Source organism: Ischnura elegans, chromosome 1 (genome assembly GCF_921293095.1).
Source record: "Ischnura elegans chromosome 1, ioIscEleg1.1, whole genome shotgun sequence".
Taxonomy (NCBI): Eukaryota; Metazoa; Arthropoda; class Insecta; order Odonata; family Coenagrionidae; genus Ischnura; species Ischnura elegans.
Genome location: NC_060246.1, coordinates 63,821,267 through 63,844,909, shown reverse-complemented (window position 1 = coordinate 63,844,909; position 23,643 = coordinate 63,821,267). Strand labels below are relative to the sequence as shown.

Sequence of the window (23,643 nt, the reverse complement as noted above, 5' to 3'; positions counted from 1 at the left end):
CCGCAGAATACTACACTTCCCATGTAGTACGTTTATGTTACCACCATAATATCTGTCCAAGGGAATAACGCTGTATTTGTCGAAGTGACAGGACGAGTTTTCTCGTTCTAGTCAGTTCTTACGAGAGTATTTAATTTTGAGGATTGATTAGTAATGATGGTACGATTCTTCATATCATTTACAATGAACGAAATCATTTTGTAATAGAATTCTTTACGTAGGCATGCGGGTTTTACCTGTGAACTACAAGGAATATCCTTTGGTTGAGGAACGAGTCCGGGAAAATTTATTAATCAGTTAAAATTTTCGTTTCACTCATAAATCCGCGGGAAGCGAATCCGAATGAAATTTACGGCGAAAGGAGTATAACATTAATATGTTAAAATCCGCGATTATGAGCGTCATCTAAGACCATGACACACGCCCTTTGTCAGAAATCTTGCTAATGACACTCGTAAATACTTTGCCACAGTATACATAGAAAGCATAACTCAAAGTTTCTTTCTACACCTCTAAGTTATACTACAAAAAAGCGTGGACTAAAGGACTGCGGTATGATGCGAGAGAAATGGCTCGCACACGCGAATACGTTATCATCTAATTTCCGCAGAATACTACACTTCCCATGTACCAATGTTACCACCATAATATCTGTCCAAGGGAATAACGCTGTATTTGTTGAAGTGACAGGACGAGTTTTCTCGTTCTAGTCAGTTCTTAGTGACTATACGCTTAAAAGCAAATAAACACTTCAGGAAATTGCGGGAAATTGTGAATTTTTGCACTCTTTTGTTTTTATAATAACTACTTCCGTTTACGCCGGAAATGCTTTGTAATTTTTTTAGTCGAATCAAAATGGTGAAATGAGGAGGATGTTGAAACCCTGTGTAGGTGAAAATTTATTAGAATTTCACCGTGCTAATGGTTTATTAGCACTAAGTAATACATCGCCCTGCATTGTGTGAATAATATTCTGATGATTTAGTCTCAATTATTACATTTTTGTTGAATTCTTCGTTATGTTGTCCTATTCCTCGAGTGATGTTGTTGGGCGCGTTGTAACGGGGCCTCAGATTCCATTGTAGTCTCAAGGTAATTCACTCTTCAGAATTTTTTATCCAACATGTACACGGTTTTTCACGGCTTAGTGGAATGCGTGTACAGTGTATTGAAGTTTGGATTGACTGGGAATAACATTTTGAGACTCCCAAATGTCACAGCAGCCCACTTTCAAGAGGCCAAAACGTAAGTAATGTAAGAATCGGAATGTAGCCATTATTTGCTGTGGGCCCGCATTACATGATACCTTTCTCTCTTTAGCTCCATCGAGGAAGGTTGAAGCTTGTTTCTTCAATGAAAACAATGGAGATGAAGACAGACCCCGGATAGGCTCTGGCCTCTACTTTCCAACAAACCCTTCTAGTACAACGTTTAGATGCTTGTCTGCCTCACCATTTACAAAGTCGGATCGTGATTCGGAATCTTCAAGTCAGCAGGATGAAGAAGATTGTGGTTTGATGATGTCTTTCACCCCTTCTTCGCCTGTTTGTGTACCTTGCTACCGGTATCACAATTATCAAAGTAATGGAAGTCCTGTGGCTTTGCGTTCACTTCCTCGATTTCTTCCTCCGATTGGAGTATTCTGGGACATCGAAAATTGCCAAGTATGTTTCGTGCTACATAATCTTTGATGAAAAAACAGGAAATGTCATATATTAACCTTATCACATTTCTACAGGTCCCTAAAGGCCGTTCGGCTATGGCTGTTGCGCAAGTTATTAGAGATAGATTTTTTACCGGCTACAGAGAAGCAGAATTTTTGGTTGTTTGTGATGTGAAAAAGGAAAATAGCCAAGTTATACAGGAATTGAACGATGCTCAGGTATAGTGGAAAATTAATTGTTTGAGATGGTTGTAAAGTTGAATTTTATGTTAATATTGTTTGTTTCATTTTCTAGGTTAACTTGATTCACGTGTCAGCTACATGTAAGAATGCGGCCGATGAGAAGCTCAGACAAGCCATCAGAAGATTTGCCGACATACATGGAAGCCCTGCGTCAATTATTCTGATTTCTGGTGATATCAACTTCGCTGCTGACATATGCGATCTACGACACAGGTTGAATTGCAGACGCCTGACTGCATTTTCTATTTGTAATTGAAATATTGACGATACTGACGTTTGTAATTTTAATTTGTGTAATAAAGAACTTCAATTTAAGCTCTTTTCATAAGTTGAGTATCCAATTCCTTGTATTTTACTAAATCAACTGAAATGAAAATTTTCAGGAAGAAGATACATGTCATTTTGTTACATAAAGTCAATACTTCCGAAGCTTTAATCCTATGTGCCAGTGAAAATTACAATTTCACGCATATAGTAGAATCACTGCCTCCAAGAACTCAATCCAAGGTAAAGTTTTTAAGGTATTAAAAAACTGGTTTCCACTGTTATGTTTGTGAGAAATGACGATTCCTTTATGATTCTTGTAGTTTCCCACTCAGCCCGTTGAAGTTGTGATATCAAATTTGCCTGACGATAAAGATGAAACTCGCATAAGAAATAGATTGAAGCAGCTTTCTGACAACTGCGGTGGGCGTGTGGGCTCAATTAACAAAACATCAGCCTCCATCAGATTTCCATCCTTGGAAATAGCGCACAGGTAATGCCATCAATCACTCTTGTCTCGGTAGAAGATAAATAAGAAATCGTGAAAAGATGACTGAAATGATGATCTGATTGTAGTATTCATGTGTAAATTTCTGCTTTTTACCAAATTTATCATAACAGTATTTCTATTCCTCTTAAGAAGTTTTCTTTTATTTTTTTCACTAGTATTTTTACAATTTGGTATTAGTTACATTATTGGCAGTTGTCTTTTATTTTGATGGTGTTTTTATGTCATCAACTGTGCCTCATGGGTAGCAGTTTTAGTATATGGAACTGGCATTTTACTGCTAGGTCTCATTTGCAGTGTGGAGTCTAATCCTGTTTGATGCAAGTGGTTTATTAGCTGTCACATCTGATGTTGTCTATTTGTATCTGACATTTTGTATGCGTGAATATCAGTAGTAGAAATAGTCTTGGTTTTTAATATTTGAAGTTTTAGTGATATTTTTTATATTTTAGAGCCAAGAAAAGAATGGATGGAGAAGATGTTTTTGGAAACAAGATATCAGTCAGCAGCCCAACTAAAGGATTGGAAAGGAAGGAAGGCTCTCCTGTGAAACTGCAGTCTTGTGAGTTGAACATTTGAGAGTGGCTTAGCTTATAATTCTAGTTGCTGTGAGGAGGAAAAATTTTCTTTTTAATTAATCTTGACCTCTATCACACTTAATTTTTGGCTCAGCTTGGATTGGTTATCTAAATCCCTTACAGTTTTAGTCTAAATTTCCTGTTCCTTTCTCTGTCGGAGCTAAATGATGTAGTGTTATTGACATGAAGCTCATTTGACATGATGCCCCATAGTTATATTTTTCATTGAAATGATCTCTTTTTAAGATTGGTGGGAGTTGGCATACTTTTATAGGATAAGGTTAAAATTTTCATTTTGGAGATCGATTGGGCTTATTGTATAGATTACATTTAATGTTTGTGTAAAGTTAACAGATTACTGCATGCTCCTCCATCGTGCCTTGAATTAAACAGGGTTCCAACTCAACCGGGAAAACCGTGAATTAGCCGTGAATGCCATCTACCGTGAAAAAAACCTGGAAATATCAGTGAAATTCTTCGTAAAACCTTAAAAACCTCTCAAACTTGATTGTCGATCTATGATTGAAGGATAAAAAGAAAAATCGATATTTCAAGGTCAGTCACTCGCAGACACTGTCCACGTATTTATCTGCACACATATATTGGAAGCGCAAATATTTGTCCGTGTGCCATGACAGTACATTGACCTTGAGCCTGGGATTGGAAGACAACCCTGGCAAAAAATCAGGCACTTCTTCAGTTCCCTGCCACCCTGCTCTCTCCATTTTTCCCACTCATACCCTGTTGCCAGACCTGAATTTTGCTAACTATAGGTGACGTCATGAGAGAGCACTTTCATTGCTGCGTTTGCATTCATCTGTTGTGTTTGTTACATTTTTTGTTAACGTGCTGTCAATGATTGTTACGTGATTAATATTTCTGCCTGAAATGCCTTATCTTCAAACCGTGTATTTGATGAAATTTAGACCGTGAAAACCTGGAAAAAACTGTGAATTTTATAATGAAGTTAGAGTGGGAACCCTGATTGAAAGAATTTAATGATGAATGGTGCTTTCTATCCCTCGACCATTTATTTTTTTTTCTAATGTTGTACAGGCATTCTTTATCGTGTTGAAATGTTGATGTATCCTGTTAAATGGTATCATTATGTTTAAATATTATCATCAATCATGAGAGCTTAATCATTCTAATCCTCATGCTCAATTTATACACTTGCTTATTAATCCTTAATCTCCCTTACGGATCACTCATCTGGGCACTAAGTTTCTGTTTAAAAAAATTTTTTTTTCTTCCGAATTATTACTTTAAAATTTAATAAAACATCTTAAATTGTATCCACATAATAGCAGTGGAACCACTGTCTGTGAAAAATGCAAGTCACCGAGTGTGAGGAGATAGATCATCTAAATGATGCCATCAACTTCAATGCGACGAAAAGCAAGCGATGGAGAATTTATTTTTGTGTTCGATCATTTATGTACTCAAAAATATTTTGGCTCCATGGTATTTCCTGAACTTAGTTTTTCTCTAAAACAAAAAGGGCCCATTTTTTGCGTGTAAAATTAAGCTGTCCAACTTTAAGCTCATGGTGTTGTTGTAGTTTTCATTCCAATAACTTGGAATTTTGATTTAAGAATGCCTGATCTATTATTAAAGCCGATGTCCTATGGTCAAATTTGCATCAAATTTTGATACTACTGACGTGCACTGTCTCCCACGGTCAAAATTTCATCCAACTGGCTTTTGGTCCTATCGTTTGGACCAAACTCAGTCACTGAACCAATCACAGGGCCTTTGACAAAAAAGCAACGCCAAGTGCTGTCACACAGGTTTTAATTTATCGTCTGCATGAGTTTTATAAAGAAACCGTACGGTCAAAGAGCGATTGATCCACCTCCACACCCAGACTTTTGTCGCATAAATGAAATGAGGGCACAGATTTGGTTCCCTGGGTTCCGCATACACGGAGTTACTTCACTGAGAAGCGATCGAATAAAGGATGTTTCGATGATTTTGGCAAGATAAAACTTTTCACTGCACATTTTATGCAAAAAAAAGGAAAGAAAAGAAATAACCCTTTAATACACACAGCGTCACCTTTAAATACAAAATAAGTGAAATGGAATACTGTATTGGAGGCAAGGTGCAGAACATCGCCTCAAACGATGCCCGTGATTGGCGCTCTTTCGGAAATAGAGAATTTCACTTAAAGTTCACAGTCTCTGGTCTTCTATTTCTGAGGATTCAATGATTAACCCTTAGGTGCACGCACCTGAAAGTATAGCACCAGTGCACGCTTGCGGCTTTTTTGCCGCACTTTTACATTTTTGATTTTCCCCAATATACATTCAAATTTGAGGGTGTTATAATGTATTTGGGTAACTTTTAATAAATAAAAGCACTTTAAATATTTTTTCCATTCATTTATAAACAAAAACGTTGCATAATTTTATGCAAATTTCTTGATAAATACTTAGACTAATTTTTCTAAAGGAATTGCAGACGATAATCTATACACTATGAAGTCAAAAAACACACACAAAAAAAGGAAATGGATATGCCAAAATGTTAATGCAATCATTAAAATTATAAAAATAACGAACTTTATAAATAAAATTAATTTTTTCATCCTTATTGACCATCACTGTCTTTGTAATGACATTCATGACATTTTTTGACGCAGTTGGAATAAAAAGCGTGCATAACATATTTTTCGGTCACTAGTAAAGTGTAAATAACGCATTTTTACACCTATGTAATTAATATTTGAGTATGAAGATGAAATTTTTAAATTACGACTTGTGGTTTGAGGTTGAGATAAATTTTACAAATAATAATATTAACAAAATAATAATGCAAATGTTCACAAAAAATAAAATAAATACGAAACAACATATTAACATATTATTGAAAAAAGAATTATGCTTCCAAATTTCCACGGTAGTGACAGATTATCAGAAGTTCCTTAGTATCGTGTGAACGCCATGTAGCGGCAAATCACACGAAGTTGTCGTCGTTCTCACTTTGTAAGATTCTAACACAATAGTTGGTCGTCACATTGACGCAAACATATGTTCTTGGTAGAGGGAAAAGTACATAAATAGAATACTAAAGTGTACCACCAGTGATCCATGCGCAATAAACCCGCTATTTCGAATTTTTGAAAAATGCTGCAAAATCCCCGCTTAGCGTGCATCTAAGGGTTAAGGGAGGACTAGGCACTGAGATGAGTTCTGAGAGTTCAAAACCCAAAAAAAATATGTAGGGAGTCGATGATAATTGAAAATGAGGGAACCATCGGAACATGTGGCGACTAGACTTCTTACGATGTTTTTCTGTTGAGCGAGGATGGATCCTGCAGGAACCTTGAAATGCAGGTCAATGAGGCGATGATATCAGTTCTCGAGTGCTTTTGCAGGTTGGGTAAGAAAGAAAAAAGTCCATTCTCTTTAACAATCAACGGTAGACTCCGTTCTTTATTCACACTGGTCAGCTGTTTTCCAATACAAAAATCTAGTAGTGACTCATGGCACCACCAATATGTCACAGAATGCCTCGAAAGTATTGCAACTCCCAGCAGTGACAAACTAATCTAGCTGCACGTGCAAAGTGGATGGAGCAGAATTAAATGCCCCGTCCACGGGAAGGAAGAATGGGGGAAATGCTGAACAGTTACTGACTCTCAATGGATTTAATTGACACTGTTCAGACTGTGTCCAAAGTGCGAGTTCCTATACACCACACTTCTTAGCATTGATCAACTCCAAATGTGCTCAATTTGAAATTTTGGGCATGCTTGAATTTTTCGAATATCTCTGAAGTTTGTAAATTGAATATTGGTAAGAAGAGGACATACTGATCTAACTCAAGAGAGGCAATGAGTGGATCACCATGATTCCACAGGAATGAAGCTTATTGTATGATGTTGTGTGGGTACTAAAGTATCTCCTGATAAAGAAATAACTATAATTGATGCACTTGGGCACAGTGCACAAAGAGAACTTAAACGTAGCGCTCTGAAAAGGATGTAGAGTATATCCACCTTTAAAAACAGCTTTAGTGTGTTATGAAATGCCTTTAGTCAGTGTATGAATGAAATTACTTACCCGTGAAACTTAATAATAAAGTTCACGTTATAACACCCTCCCATACTGAAGTTCATGATCTAACAATAACTAAAATTTTGTCAGGACTAATGCTTTGCTTTGTAAAAACAAGAACTTTGTAATAACGTTGTTAGTATGAACGAGAGTCTACTGTATTATTTAAGAGAATTGAAGTAATTTTGAGTGTTTAAAAATACTTAATTATTGCGGTAATCACGTAAGATTAACCTGGAATTAAAAAAAAAATCCTGAAAAACTGGGAATTATGCATGAATTTTTCTGCTTTGGTTTGCTGGACACCCTGTAGATAATACTACACTTATATTTAGTGGACTACACTGTGCCTTTTTCATTTGTGGCCATGGCAAAGGATAACATTTCTTTTTCTTCTATCTTTCAAGTAAGGAAAATTACTGGCAGGAAGGAAGAGTTGCCAAAAGACCTTCGTCCTCTTGTATCCAGCAGTAGATTGGAAGATCGTGCCCATGAAGTTAAATTATATGGTCATAATGGATGGCATAGTTGTCCTAATGTTCAGTGGCCAGTGGATAGGGAAACAGAGGATAATTCTCTTACTAAACTGAGAGGTCTTCCTTGCCCCAGTGGAAAGCCTTCAAATGGTTTAGGACCTCTACCATCTCCTACAATGCCAGTTATTCCTCCTCCTCCAATGCTTTGGCATGCTGTGCCATCTCACTGGGTAAATAGCAATTGTGAAGATACTAAAAAAAGTTCAACTGCAGCACCAATTGGAAAATCCAATCCCTGTGAAGACCGTGAAACTGTCCCAAGGGGTGTCATTGGAAGGAATTCTGATTCCTGGCTTCCAAATAAACTTCCTGATGGGAGACGAAAAATCCGTGGAACACACAGAGGTGGGTGTTGTTTTGAACTATTATTTAAAAATTTATTATAATGTTAATTTATTTATCGTGTGGTGTATTCAAATAACTGATGATATTTACCTCATTTATTCACGAATCGCTTCATGATCAGCATTCTCATTTTTTGCAACAATTTTGGATCCTTACTAATTGTCCTTGTGCCATATTTTCCAATCATCTTTTCTCATCTGTGGATTATGAAATTAGCCCATTCAAATTCTTGTTGTACAGTCCAGTCGCCGAGAGTTGTCCGATGACATTTAGACGGGTCTTTTTTGGGGAAGGGGGCAAGGTTGCCCGGTAAGATAGGGAAACGCCCACGTCACATGTAAACAAAAGTGTTCCGTGAAGTAAGGAGCCAGAAGGAGCGTGAAGGACCCAAAGGAAGAATTCTTTGTTTTGGCGGTTCGAAGACAGGGTCATTGTTTTAGTGGCTCAGGCTTGTTTCAGTGCTTCATATGTATGTGACAATGTTGTATGACTAGACTAGGGCGTGAAGTGCGTTGGGGGACAGCGATTGGCTGCAAACCATGCTGGCTCAGGGTTCTCCGTGCCTCCTTTTGAAAAGTCATCAGATAACTCTCGCTGGCTGGACTGTAGTTGTGTTCCTTTCCTATTCCAATGCAAGAGGTTAGGGCACATTATTGCTAATTTACTTGCATGCTTCAAGACTGATAAGGTAATATTTTAAGTTAAGTGTTTGTCTCATTCTTAATGTCCATTAGGAAAGAAATAAAAACAAATCATAATGAATAGGCTTGTAATCAGAAAACTAAAACTGTGACAAGAATATTTACAGATTACAATGAAAAAGGGGGTTCCATGGGGTAATTGCTACCAGTACTGGCCATGTTGAAGTGGAGCCTCTGTTGGCTCTATACCTATGGAGATAACTTTTGTTTCCTTGGAATATAGTATCTTGGTCAGTGTAAACAAAAAACAGTTGCTCTCCTCTCAAAAGTGCCACCTTTTTGGCTGTGGTTATTCTGTGAGAAGGGCACAGATAAATGCCTCTCCATAGTAAAGTTAATAGTACTTTTGAAAAAGAAAATGTCTCACCCTAACTGTTGTGATAGCATTGAGGTATAAGTAGGGACATGCAAAAGTCGCAAATGCGATAACGCGAATTTTAACATGAATTCCGGGATTTTCCCGCGAAATACGCGATTTCCGGGGTTTTCCCGCGAATACGCGAATTTCGTGTTAATTGCGATTTTCTCCAATTCATGGGCGATTTTCAGTAACTCAGACGCGATTTTCACTATTTTTTCTTCAGCTCATGCTCCTCCCACGAAATTATTTTTCGAGACGTACATTTAAGCCGTAATTTTTTCACTGCATTGGCCGCTTTCCGACGCGGCGAATTTCCATGGGCCGCCGTTCACGGCACAGCGCCGTGAGATGTCTCGTTAGAAAGTGGCCTGAATTTCACGGAACCGTGCCGTGAACGGCGGCCGGCGAAAAGTCGTTGCGTTTGAAAGTAGCCTCAAGGTAGCACGATGTGTATTTCACGCCATAAACGGCGCACCGCCGGGCCGGATTGAACCTTGCCTTGCAGACCGTCAACAACGCCGTGCCGTCAACTGCGCGAGTCGACTCGCTTGCAGACATGCATTGAGACCAATGGTTATTTAAAAGCACAGTGCCGTGCCGTTGACGACGGGCGGAGCAAAGCAAAAGTCTGAAAGCGGCAAAAAGTGGCTGTGCGCCGTCTATTCCGTGAAATACACACGGAGCTACATTGTGGCAGCTTTGTGCCAAAACGACTTATCGCCGGCCGCCGTTCCCGGCACAGCGCCGTAAAATTCAGGCCACTTCCCGACAAGATGACTCTCTGGATTTCACGGCGCTGTGGCGGGAACGGCGGCCCGCGGAAATTAGTCGCGTCGGTGAGCGGCCAATGCCGTGAAAAAATTACGGCTTAAATTTACGCATCGAAAAACAATTCCATGCAGAGCAGAAGGAAAAAAATGATGCAATTCGCGTCTGAGTTGGTGAAAATCGCCCATGAATTGGAGAAAATTCATGGTTTCCACAAAGAAACACCCTCGAGGAAATAAGGCGACTTGTTTGTCCGGAGGATGTCTAAACCGCATTCACGATGTCTACAAAGTAGCCAAAATGCCATTGGAATCTGTGAATCTGATGGTTGACTTAATACAATTACTGGAGGGTTCAAACTATCAAATACTCACATTCTATAAAGAGTTAACCCTTTCGCTACTAATGACGAAAATATGCGGCAGGACGTTTCTTGACCCGGGAGACGAAAGGCGAAAATTTTCGTCTGAGATTTTCCTACGCAGGCCTAATGCCGAAAATACGTTTCCTTGCTCTCCTCCTTTTATGATATTTGTGGGTTCGCAAAGTCTTAGTTTCGGGACCCAACACAGGACTGTGGACCATGGACTGGAAAAATCTGTAACTTCCGAAATCTGGAAGCATGAACCTAGACCCTCGTCTCTTATTACCTCTCTTTGTGGCAAGGGACCGCAGTCATACACTTGTTCATTCAGTTAGTATGCGAAATAAATATATGGTTCTTTCTCAAAAAATATAAACGAAGAATTGAATTCTTAGTCTTTTGGCAGCGTTTACAATTTTTAAACGAAATTCTACCACAAATATTAACTAATATCTCGATTTCAGTATAAAATCAACATGGAAATTGTTAATGCATTAAATTCGTTAATGCTGATGGTAAAGCTTCATTCAAAATTTTAAAATTCTCAGAATAAATCGAGGAATTCAATTGAAAGTCTGCAATTTACGTGCAAGCAACAATCATCCATATAGCTAATTCACATGAACAAAGCATGAGTTGACAGCGAACCAATGCTGCTGGTAGGGTTGTAAACCACGAAAGGAGGGAGACCAACTACCCTCAGAGTCCAAGATAATGCAAAATGCCCACTAGGAAGGATCAGAAAAGGTTGGTGTTGAGAGTGTTTGATTATCTGCAAGACCTTTAACCTTTTCGAGCCGAGCTCCTTCCGGGAAGTTGCTTTTGGCTCTACGAAGGGTTTGAGATTTTCTTTTTCGCCCCGTACGGAGTTTTTTTTCGGCTCGGGACTGACCAGGTAGTCGCTTCCTCCCCTTAATGACCTTTCCTAGTGGGGATAATCCTCGACCCTTTTCCCCGAGAGCAGCCCATCCCGGCGTACTTTTGCGGTCAGTTAATTGTTACCAGTGCAATTTTAATTTTTTTAAATTGTTACTTTTGCATTAAATGTCAGTTCATCAATGTATTCCTTTCATTTTGCAATGCCTGTAGAACTTTTAAACGAAGTTCTACGGTTATTTTTAGGTTTTTCAGCAAAACGGCATTATATCGTAGACCAACAAATACTTTAAGTCCAGGAAATTTGCCTAACGCTCCTCTCGGCCAAGCAACTCCGAACAGGTCGAGAATGTAAGCAAAACTAACGAAAGCGAAACGAAAGGCACTTCAAGAAAAAATCCTGGCTGTATAATTCCAAGAAAAAATGTAATTCCACCGAAACATCATTTGAAAAAAAATCCTTGCAGGAGGAGGAAGGGGAATGCATACAGAACATTTACGGTTAAATTTGAATACACGCCAAGATAATTTTGAAAAGAAAATGAGCTTTTCCGAGAAGAGTGAGGTTATCATCTTCCACGTACATATTTCCGTAGGAGAATACTTACACCAATATACTCTTGGGTCTTCCAGTTGGAGGATGATAAGTTTTTCCTGGAAAACATTAATGCGCTAATGTGTCCCGAAATAAGCCCGTGAGGGGCACAAAGCAGACCACCTGGATCCTGACCAGAGAAGCAAGATATGAGAGTAATTACCTGGGTGGTGCAGTTCTCTTTCATTCATAGTATGGGCTGCATCGCACAGCAGGGTTTCACAGAAACCATCCCTGGTATAGGTAGCGGAATGCGTACAGATAGTTTACGGCTAAATTTGAATACACGCCAAGAAAATTTTGAAAAGAAAATGAGCTATTCCGAGAAGAGTGAGGTTATCACCTTCCACGTACATATTTCAGTAGGAGAATACTTACACCAATATACTCTTGGGTCTTCCAGTTGGAGGATAATAAGTTTTTCCAAGAAAACATTAATGCGCTAATGTGTCCCGAACTAACTCTGTGAGGTGCAACTTGACCAGAGAACCAAGATATGAGAGTAATTACCTGGGTAGAGCAGTGCTCTTTCCTGCAATGGTATGGAATGCTTCTCACAACATGTGTCTACGTACAACATTCCTTATCATACATTATCGTACATTAAATTTACGAATTTTTAGGATATGCATTAATTAGTATTTATAGCGAAATTCGTTTATAATACCTTTGTATTCAAAGGTTGGTAAGAGGTTATTAAAAATAGCCGCTGTAATTTTGGCTCACGACAAAGAACTGAGAGAATCATATTTTTTAACATTACATTACGAGGGCTTTTTTCATAGAAGTTAAATCGAATATTCTATCGAATTTCACCGCAAATGTACATCTAGAATGTAGCTAACAAAATAACGTATATTTTTAGATGTAAATCATTACAATATCGCTCCTACAAACTTGCTAGTGAGTTATAAAAATAACAATTAAACATCTAACCTTAGCATCTCCAAAAATTGTTCTAGGTGATGATCAACTCCGTTAATATGAACGCTAGAATTCCGTTTAAAATTTGGAACCAATCAGCAGAACATACAGAATGTAATTCCTCGCATTGATTTTCAATAAATGCAACAAATAAGTGACCATGAGCACCTTCCTTGAGTGGGTCACTAAGTGCCGGGATGGGCCGAGATAATCCCCACGTGGACAATAGGAAAGGGTCGGACCTCTCACGCCGAGAGACCCTAATGGCGGTTGGGACCCACTTGGCATGCTTGACCGCGAAATCGTGAAAACACGGCCTTTGGCCTTTTGCTTCGAAAACGTCAAGCCGTGATAATCCGGCCTTCCTTCTTTAGCATCAGAAAATTCAGGCCGTGAAATCACGCCCTGCGTAGGGAAGAGGTTAACAGATGTCCAACATAAATGCTCCATACAGAGGGGACCGAAGAGTCTCATGGAGCGCAGTACCGCATTCATCTTAAGGAGAGAACTCCACCATTTTGAAAGAGTTAAGGAAGTTAAAAATGAGCCTCCAGAAAGTTCATAAGAGTACTTTTTTTTTGATAAAACCACTTATTACATCTGCAAAACATGAAAACCTCTAAAGCAGCTGCTGTAAAGTCAATACCTATGCAGATGGCTGAAAAAGCGTCAACCAAACTTAGTTCTCTTATGGTAGAAGACCTAAGCAGAAAAATAGGTATTTGAAAAGATCTCAGTTTTTGATCCCCAAGAAGTTCCGTCTACAGACATGAACCCTGACTTAAAAACAAAAAATTCATGGCCTGGAATCAATGGAGACAGAGAAGTTGATGTTGGGGTTGGGAGAATTACAGAAATTACTACAAAAGTAAAATTCCCGGGGTTCAGTGGATGTAATTAAAGCAATCCAGGAGCTCAAATGTCTGAGACATCGTTTGCATCTAAGTGCCTTTGAGCAATTTGGATCCCTTCTGCAAACATGGACTGAGAAAGATTTCTTTCCTGCTATAGCACTGTGTTAACAGATATGAGAACAAAAGTAAAAGATGACAACTTGATCACAATAGCAATATTTCATTTGAAATTACAGACATTTAAAAGTAATTTCTCTCTATGTAAGCTAGAGATATGGTTACGCGAAGGATAAAATATGTAAAATAGGTTAATTCAGTCAATACTCCATGTATATTATTGCTTTAATTATTCCCGATCAATAATATCCTAAATTTAGGGCAATGGGTGGGCCACTGGAAGGATGGCTCTCAATCAACATAAATTATTTTGCCGTTAAAATAACACCGATTTCAGGGCAAAATAACATCGCTTTTGTAGAAAAATAACACCACTTTTGGCTATAAAATAACCCCACCTTTTGCATGTCCCTAGGTATAAGTTGTTAATGTTAACCCTTAGACGAACAAGTATTATTTGTTACTTAACTTGTCTAGTGAGCAAGAAACAAGTATAGGAATAGTTGAACTGATACAAATGTCTCCTATTATGGTCACAACTTTGCGCTTTCATTCAAGGCCCATGACAACTTCAAAGTGTAATTGATAAGGTCATTTCAAAACACTGCCTTATTTTAAATCTCCATGGCTATTGTGCGGCTCTCTGGATAGGTCATTCTAAAAAAAAGTTGATTTTTCAGTCAAATTTTGTTAACAAAAACTGTAACTCACCGGCTCTTAAATTAATTATTTGGACAGCAATCCTGTCCCAAGATGTCCAATAAGTGACTGTAATCTTCCATTGAAATAAACCATTTTATGAATTTGTTTCACTTCTTTTAACTGGCAACAATTTCACTGAAACATTATAAAACTAAATACTCACTGAACTCAGCATAATAATGATAAAATCATCGCTTCCCATGAGTCATCAGTGATATTGAAATACAGAACTTGATTTTTTTTTTATTCTACTAAAAAGGATATAGGGTACATGTATACTTTAAGGAACACTTTACCATTGCAAAATTGTATTTTAAGTAACTGAGTTAACTATTCAAGTAACGAGGTATTTTTATTAAAGTTATCTGTAAAACAACAGTATTGAGATCTGTTTCATATATTTCTTTGCTTTTAAATACAATAGACTTGTTAATACGAACAACCTTATTACGAAGTCCTCGTAATTACGAAGTAAATTGTTGGTCCCGACGAAAAGGCCTATCCAATCTACAGTAAAAGAAACATTTTTACGAAGTTCTGGTCCTGTGAGTTACAAAGTAAATTTCATTACGAAGTTCCACGGATAAGCAACGCAGTTCTATAACACAAACAGCGTTTTTACACACCACACTTTGTCAAAATCATTGTGCTACGTTTAAGTTCTCCTCGTGCACTGTACCCAGGAGCGTAAAGTATAGTCTTTCTTCAGTAGGAGATACTTCAGTATCCAGGCAACATCATATAATAAGCTTCAGTCGTGCGGAATCGTTGTGACAGACTCATTACCACTCGTAAATTAGATGTACAGTTCGTCTCCTTCCTACACACATTCGATTTACTAACCTTCAGAGATATGAACATTCAAAAAATTTAAGCATTAGTGCAAAATTTGAAATTTTGTGCACTTTTCGTCTTGGCTGATGCGATGCAGTGTGGTGTTGAGGAACTAGCACTTAGGGCATAATCTGAACAAGGTACCTATCTTTGAATTGGGTGTGAAGTCATGAACTGTTCAGCGTTTCGTCCCCACTTCCTTCCCGTGGTCAGTGATTTTTATCAGTACCAGCTGTGTCGCATGACCAGCTCGATCAATTCGTCACAATCGCGAGTTAACACAAATTGTGATGCAGTGTTGCCTTCTGCAGAATAACCACCCTCCTATATGCCTTGCATAGGTTTATCAACTTACGAGCAAGGTCTCAAGGAACGCATGTTCATATATTGAGCACTATCTGTATTCGGGAAGTTATCAACCCTCGATTGCATCATGCCGCATTCTTCTATTGAGAAAATGAAACAAATGTGTGTGCCTTTATATATTTGCTCGTAACTAAATCGTGTATTTTATACACTTTACTCTGAAGCTATTTCGCAGTGCGAGAAAATGGATGAGACAATCAATTTTGAAAAACCATATTTTTTCGACGATTCCTAAAAGAGACGTTCATAAGAACTTCGTTATTACAAACCTCCAGTTTTTTGGTGCCCTAAACTTCGTAATAACGAGAGTCTACTGTATAAATGCCTAATTGAAATAACACCTGGGGCATGTGAAGTATGTGTACAAAGATATGTCTGTTCTTAAATTTTGATGATTAAATAGTAAATTATGACAAAACAACTTAATTGATTGAATGACATATCTTATGTCGTTAACTGTAGTCCTATCTTGACAAAATATTCTTTCTTTTCTAATATGCCCTTGACATGATAGGGAACAAAATTTTGAGAATGGACCAGATGCAAGAATGCATTCACCATGAGATTGAATCCTTCATTTGTCTTATCATTTATCAGCATTTTTAATTTTCAAATTTAGGGAGATGTTCCTTACTTGAAGTAAAGTCACAAATCACTAATAGAATGGGTCAAAAATTACTCATTTTTTTTCATTTCATCCCTACTAGAATTGTGAGTGATTGGAAAAAATGGTCTTTACTATAAGAAAAAAAATAGTTGTAGAACTGGATCTTCTTCATATTGCATATTTCGCCAACTAAGAATTTGAATTAGTTTTTCCATCCATATATGATCTGAATTCATAAAGCGGAGATTCTCAGAAGATCCTTTTATGTAACATTCTCCATGATTACTTATATATTATAACATGAATGCTACACACAACTTTTTGTTTTTTTTTTAGACCTGTCTTTTTAAAATTATTTTTCCCATTAACTATAAATTCTTTAATTTAATTGTGATTTCCCATCACAGTAAATGAGCCCATTGTGCCATCAGTTTTATTTTGAAGGGGTGCATGTAAAAAAAGTTTCTATTTCCATTTTAGACTTGATTTATACATAGTGATTTAGTTGCTTGTTTTAGTTTACTAACGTTTTTGTAATTATCCTTAATTCAGATTTGGACACAATTGACAAAAATCCACCAAAAAGAGTAATTTAATAACCAAATAGGTCAAGAACACTATCTGGTTAAATGCTTGATATTTTGTTTCATTTTTAATCCAGTAATGAGTTGTGTTGTCGTTATCATGGAAACATTTGTTGCTATTTACTATTCATGTTTAATATTGGTTTTTTTATGACCAGTTAATTGAAGTGTCAATTTTCCTTAAGTGATGAGTTTCCTGGTTTAAAATTGATAACTTATTTTGCCTGGATTCCAGTTTCTCAATCAGAAGAGGCTACGGAAGACATGGATCCATTTAAGGGTGCTGATTCAATTATGTTGAAAACCAGTGTAGGAAATGAAAATGCCTTTTCACTGTCACATATTCAACAACAAAATGCTATCCCTAAGAGGAGCAGAACACCCTCTCCACTTACTGCTAATGAAGATCTACATAGGCCAAGCAATCAGTATTTTCCTCGGGCTTTGCCAAAAATGGATAGAAATTCATCTAAGGCTGCTTCAAGTGAGATGAGTGCTTTTAATTGCCGTACACCATCACCTCATATTTTCTCCCTTGGTACACAAGAGAAAGAGATGTGGTCTCATGGTAATGTGACCAACTGGATGAGTGGTGGTACTAGTTGGCAATCAAGTGTACGTTCTAGCAGTCCAGTTTCCTCACATAAAACCACAGAATCTGATAACCCAGAGGTATGTTTGAGTTTTGTGTTTCTCTTTCACTGACCCCAAACAAAAGTTGTAGTAAAGTATGTTTTTTGTATTTGGAGAAGTTAGCACAAATAACGTGCTTCTGTTGCCTAGCCTGTTGATGTGTATATCGCTCATAATTGTGTTGTAGATTGTGCAGTTGCAATTTAATGTAATGATAAATTATGCTAATGAAAATCTCTTCCAAAGTGTGGAAACATTTCTTTTTGAGTCGGGAGAACTCTATATGTGCCATGTGCATGGACTATGGTGTACAACCATCTATAGGAAGTGCAAAATCCACGTAACCAATACTGAAGCATCTGCAATTGAAACACAAGTTATGAAATTTAGGGGGAAGCGTGCGTGAGGAAAATTTGAAAATATTAAAATGTGTGGCAGTCAAAATTGCATTCCTTTTATGTATGTACCCTGAAGAAACTTGAATAAGTACTTGATTCTATAGCAGGGGGTTGAAAAAATTTGGATCCGAACATATTACCTATACCCATAACACCTGACATTAAGGATCCAATAAAAGTCCTGGGTTCTCCCATCCATCCCTAGTTTAAAAACTAATATTAAAGTGTAATATTTTGTGCTGCTTAAAGCAAGAAATGCATTAGGCATGTGCAATGGTGTTATTGACATAAATGAAGTGGTATGAAATATTATGTACCTCTTAGAATAACTGGGCAATGTAGAACTGAGCAATCATATTTTTCATTTTTTAACCTTCCTAGATAGAAGGAAAATTATTAGATAAGCAAGTTAAGAAAACCTTTATTATGAAACTTTTTTAAGGTCATCATTTTTACATCAGTACTTGCATTAATTGGTGTAGTGCGATTATTGCTCAAATTTTGTAAGTTATTGTATTTTAAAACTTAAATTGATAATTGAATGATAATTTGAAGAGAATCATCAATTGCTTTTCACTCCTTTGGGAAGAGTGGAAAGATTTGATTAGAAAAACACCTTGATAAGCATGCTTTTTTCTTTTTCCTAGAGAATGAATTTATTCCTAATAGCCATGTGAACATTCTATTTTCAGCATTACTTTCACCCAATCCATACTGTACAATCTGGTGTAAGTGGAAGTATTGCATCTAGTTCTGGTAATGGTTCTTTTAGTCCAGTGGAGCTGCAAGTTACAAATTTGGATCAAGATATTGATGCCAAAGATATGAAGAGGATTTTACTCTCTGTGTTTAGGGAGCATGTCATGGTATGTGTTCATATTAACAATTGCTATTTCTTCCGTTGTTAGAAATAATATGATGAAATGTTCAAGAGTAATGCTGCTGGAAATTTATCTGATTTTTCATTCTTAGTAAGAATTGTCAGTCTACTTATTTGTCAAATTTTTCTAATAATTTTTTAAAAATAAAATGCATTACTGGATCACTAACATTAGAGGGTGTAACGTTTAGAATAGTACATCAGCGTGGTTTCAAGTTCCTTGGAAATTTGCCTCCGTAGTTGAGGGCTAGGGCTCCTTGATTTCTGCAAACACATCTCTTTGCGCTTTTAAGCATAATTTCTATTTTTCATGATTATTAGGGTTTTTGGCTTAATGTGGCAATTTTTTTCATGATCTGGCAAGGTTTTCCCATCATTTCACTACTATTTTAATATCAAATCACATAGCAGTTGTGATTACCAATTATACAACATAAGTTCATACCACAGATTGAAATGCTGAATTTTTGGCGTTGAGACATTACATAATAGATTAGACGTTACATAATAGAATAGATTAGACCCAGATCGGTAGGGTAAAAATTTGGGTAAAAATGTTGAATTTTTCAAATGAAAACCTTGAGAAAGAAGCAGTGGCTTCCTGATGTTAAGTTTTTATTTAATTTATCGATCATGCATTCTTTAACAACGTGTTTTTTTTTTATACTTTTTTTGCTTGGCAAATAAAATTATGGAGACTACCTTAAGTTTTTTTTTACAAAGCTTTCATGCTAATTTACATCTTAAGTGAAATTATTTTCATTCACTTCTTGCGGTTGTTAATTTAAATTTTCCATTAATTCAGATAATAAGAGTTCATCCTTGGAACCGAGTATCGAGAACCGGTGTGGTAGAACCGGACCTGGTACCGAGAACCAAAAAAATTTAAGAACCGACTCATCCTTATTGAAAACCCTGTAACAATTAATTTTGAGTTATATGTGAGTTGAGTGTTGATGTGACAATTGGTGGGAGAGGAACAATGAGGCAAGTGATGGTGGACGGAGATTGTTGTGAACGGCAAAGAGAGGGAGTTGGATTGTAATGATCATGGCGTGTGGATGTGTTTTTGCTTCCGAGTTTTAAATTATAAAACGTGTTATACAGTGTAATAACGATGGTTGTGAACTTTGAAGAGAGAAAATAATAAAAAAACGTTACAACCCATATTAACAATTATAATCGAAGCAATTGGTAGTTCTCAGATTCATACATAGTGTTGCTGGCACATTTTCTTGATTGTTTAGCAAAAGGAGTACATATTTAGATTTGGTTAAGGACAACATTAATTGTGGGTAAACCTAAGGCAGAAATATGGAACCTTCTAAAGTATAAAGAATGCAGAAAACTCCTTCCATTGAGAATAAAATTAAAATAATTAATGACACAATATGTCCCTTCCCAAAACAGAAATTGCCAAGTTGAATGGGATGTCAATGTCAACGTTAAAAACGATCTTGGCATCGAAGGAGAAGATATTTTTCTCATCCTATCATAAAAAGTCATGTGTGTCCTCAGAAAATAGGCAGAACTTGAAGAGACCTTGTTTGCCTTTTTCAGTGATTGCTAAGGAAATAAATTCCCTATTGATGGTCCTATTTTGCAAGAGAAGGCAAGAAATTTGACCCTCTACTAGGGCTCTACAAGATGGTCAGGCAACTTCAAAAAGAGGTGCAATGTTAACTACCAAAGTGAATGTGAAGAAGGGAAAGTAGATGATAACGTGGTTAGCAAGTGGCATCAAATTCATGGGTCAATCATTGAATCATTTGCACCACAAAACCAGTATAATATGGATGAAACAGGTCTCCTCTGGAAAGCTCTACCTGACAAAACAATATATCACTAAGGAAATAAATGTTGTGAAGATCAAATAAGCAAGGAATCAAGGAAAGGACAGTGCTTCTCACCACAGAATAAGAGGGTAGCAACAAATTGAAACCTGTTGTCGAAGCTCTTAAACTAAGATGCTTTAAAATAATCTGAAAATTTTCACTGTCAGTAAAGTATCATGCAAATAAGCATGCATGATGTCTGTGGAGCATTTTAGGTAACTAGTTATATATCTTGACTCGAAATGTGCCTAAAAAATCAAAGTGCACTGCTAATTATTGACAATGCTCTTGTTCATGAAGTGGACGGCCTTGAGCTGAAGAATGTTAAATTATCACTTTTAGAACCAAACACCACGAGCAAGACACAGCCTTTGGACATGGGAATCATATAAAACTTTAAGATTATGTGTTGCAGCTACCTTCTCCAACATTATATACGCAATATGCATGGAACAATGTTTCAAAGGAAACTATTAAAAATTGCTGGATATCAGCAGGTTACGGGGGTGTAGAAGAAAATATGGCAGAGGGGACTATATCTAGTCCTCCTCCATAAAAGGATCTACTTGCTAATAAACTTGAACAGTTCAATCAAGTTTGCCCAATAAACCTAGTTGTTTAATAAATTACCTACAGTGTGATAGATTAAGACTGGGCTATAAATGAAGAAACTGTGAGGGTAGAATTGAACTACACACCAGCTTTGGAGCTTGAAGAAGAGAGTGATGTAATGGATGACAGTGATGCAGTGCTTGTTAATCCTTCCCATAGCGATGTTAAAGAAGTCTGCGGGCATTTGCACAATTTTTGTAATGCACTTTCAGAGATTAGTGAAGGTTAAATTGAAAATATTAATGCATTAAAGGTAGTAGTGAATAAAATATTTGAGAAGGGTTTGCAACAAAGAAAAATCGAAGATTTTTTCACCCAAAATGAGTGATTTCATAATAAAAGAAATTGTTTTTTATGAATCCCCATAAATCAGAGTTTTACAAAAGTGTAGGACTAGGTATTCTTATTGTAAATGCCTTAGTTATCCGAAAAAATATATTCCTCCTCAATACAAACTCTTGATACTTACAGTGTGCCCATATTTTAGTCCCTTCAGCTGCGTAAAATCATAGTGCTACTATACACCCATGCCTCATATAGGTCGGGACACACATAACCGCACTGAGCCCGCGCCGACACATGGCTGACAAGGGGAATACACGACCTTCGCATCGCCGATCGAGCTCAAATTTTGCGAATCGGTAGTTTATGGGTACAAATGTAATATGCCGAAGCGAGACGACGCACTTCTCGTAAAATTCCGAGAAAAAAGCAATTAAAAATTGTTAAAAATGAAGGTACGCTATATAAGCTGTTTTGAACGCCCTTATTAAACAATAGGGCGGCAGCCCAGTGGTTACGGTGTCCGACTGTGGAGGTGAAGGTAGCGAGATCGATGCTCGTTCAGGGAACTTTTTTTGTGTTAATTTTTAAGAATTTTATTGTTTAAATTTTTAAAGTTCGTTTTCTTATCTTCGTTACTACTATGGAATATATTTTTAAAAGAGTTTTTTTAAATATTTAAATCAGGAATGGATCAGCTTGGGATTAGGAACTGAGGATGAAGGGTGGATAGAAACCCGGCGTTGGCATTAGCCTGCTCTTAACGAAAGGCGCCAAGGGGACCACGGCTTAACGTCCCATCCGTCGGACGGTGTACTGCACAACTAGTGTAATCCACATTACACGTAGGGATTGAATTTAGGAATGCCCCTTAATTCTTTACCGAGATTTGGATGTGGAAGGCCAGTACACTGCCTCACCACTCCAGTTAATCCTTTATTTGCAATTTTCAGGATGGAACTCATCATAAAGACATGCAAAGCAAAGCGATTTGCGGCACTACGAACAAGCAGAAAAGGCTGATCTATCGGAATGTTGAACGCGTGGTTCGCAGCTAACATAATTTTTATTGATGAGCAGCTTCCAGCAATAGTGCCACGCACACGTTAACCTATCCGTAGGAATATCCAAGGATAGAGTCTCTATGTTCAAAAGAAGTGTGTACCCCTAACGTATCAAAGCGATTAAACCAAAGGAAGATATCACTTGACACACTGTATCTTATGTACATTCACTCCAAGATGGCTCTCTGCCTAACAATCTACTATTTATCTCTCCTCACCATAATATCAAATCAGCAAAAAAAATCAATACAAAAACAAAAATGCTCACAGACAAATAACACACAACAAATAAACTCAAAAACAGAAAACAAACCAAACACATACAAAAGTGATTCCGGTCATAAATACACATACATCACCCCTTTCCGCTCATGCCCGTCGGCCGCGAAAAAGGGAAAAAATTTGCAAAACTTTCCCCAATTATTCGATTCTTCTATTACAGGTAAATCAAGTACCCCCATAACATTATATGTTTCCGGGAAAATTATTGAACATGCGTGTTTGCTTCGAAGCTCGCTGGCACGAGACAATTTTTCGTAAATGTAAATGACGTGTGTTTTCCTTCAAAAATTATGGACAGTCGTTGCAGTTGTGGAAAAAACGCCTTTTCTACTTGTTCGTGGTGCTGCAAATCACTTTGCTTTACATGTCTTTATGATGAGTTATATCCTGAAAATTGCAAATAAAGGATTAACTGGAGTGGTGAGGCAGTGTACTGGCCTTCCAAATCCAAATCTCGGTAAAGAATTAAGGGGCATTCCTAAATTCAATCCCTACGTGTAATGTGGATTACACTAGTTGTGCAGTACACCGTCCGACGGATGGGACGTTAAGCCGTGGTCCCCTTGGCGCCTTTCGTTAAGAGCAGGCTAATGCCGACGCCGGGTTTCTATCCACCCTTCATCCTCAGTTCCTAATCCCAATCTGATCCATTCCTGATTTAAATATTTTAAAAAACTCTTTTAAAAATATATTCCATAGTAGTAACGAAGATAAGAAAACGAACTTTAAAAATTTAAACAATAAAATTCTTAAAAATTAACACAAAAAAATGTTCCCTGAACGAGCATCGATCTCGCTACCTTCAC

At 37.3% G+C, this 23,643-nt stretch overlaps 1 protein-coding gene across 4 annotated transcripts in view; it reads left to right on the top strand.

Annotated features, from left to right (window-relative positions):
- Positions 1-560: 560 nt before the first annotated feature.
- Positions 561-23,643, top strand: part of LOC124162114 (meiosis regulator and mRNA stability factor 1) — a 69,751-nt gene continuing 46,668 nt past the window's right edge. For 2 of the 4 annotated variants that reach the window (XM_046538529.1, XM_046538519.1), the window contains exons 1-10: positions 561-1,245; positions 1,321-1,664; positions 1,739-1,882; positions 1,959-2,119; positions 2,290-2,413; positions 2,494-2,663; positions 3,131-3,240; positions 7,725-8,198; positions 17,087-17,523; positions 18,575-18,748. In XM_046538529.1, the coding sequence (XP_046394485.1) occupies positions 1,212-1,245; positions 1,321-1,664; positions 1,739-1,882; positions 1,959-2,119; positions 2,290-2,413; positions 2,494-2,663; positions 3,131-3,240; positions 7,725-8,198; positions 17,087-17,523; positions 18,575-18,748 (2,172 nt within the window). In that variant the 5' untranslated portion in view covers positions 561-1,211. Of the gene's footprint in view, positions 1,246-1,320; positions 1,665-1,738; positions 1,883-1,958; positions 2,120-2,289; positions 2,414-2,493; positions 2,664-2,918; positions 3,054-3,130; positions 3,241-7,724; positions 8,199-17,086; positions 17,524-18,574; positions 18,749-23,643 lie in introns of those variants that run through there. The other 2 variants (XM_046538544.1, XM_046538537.1) reach the window with 2 other exon arrangements.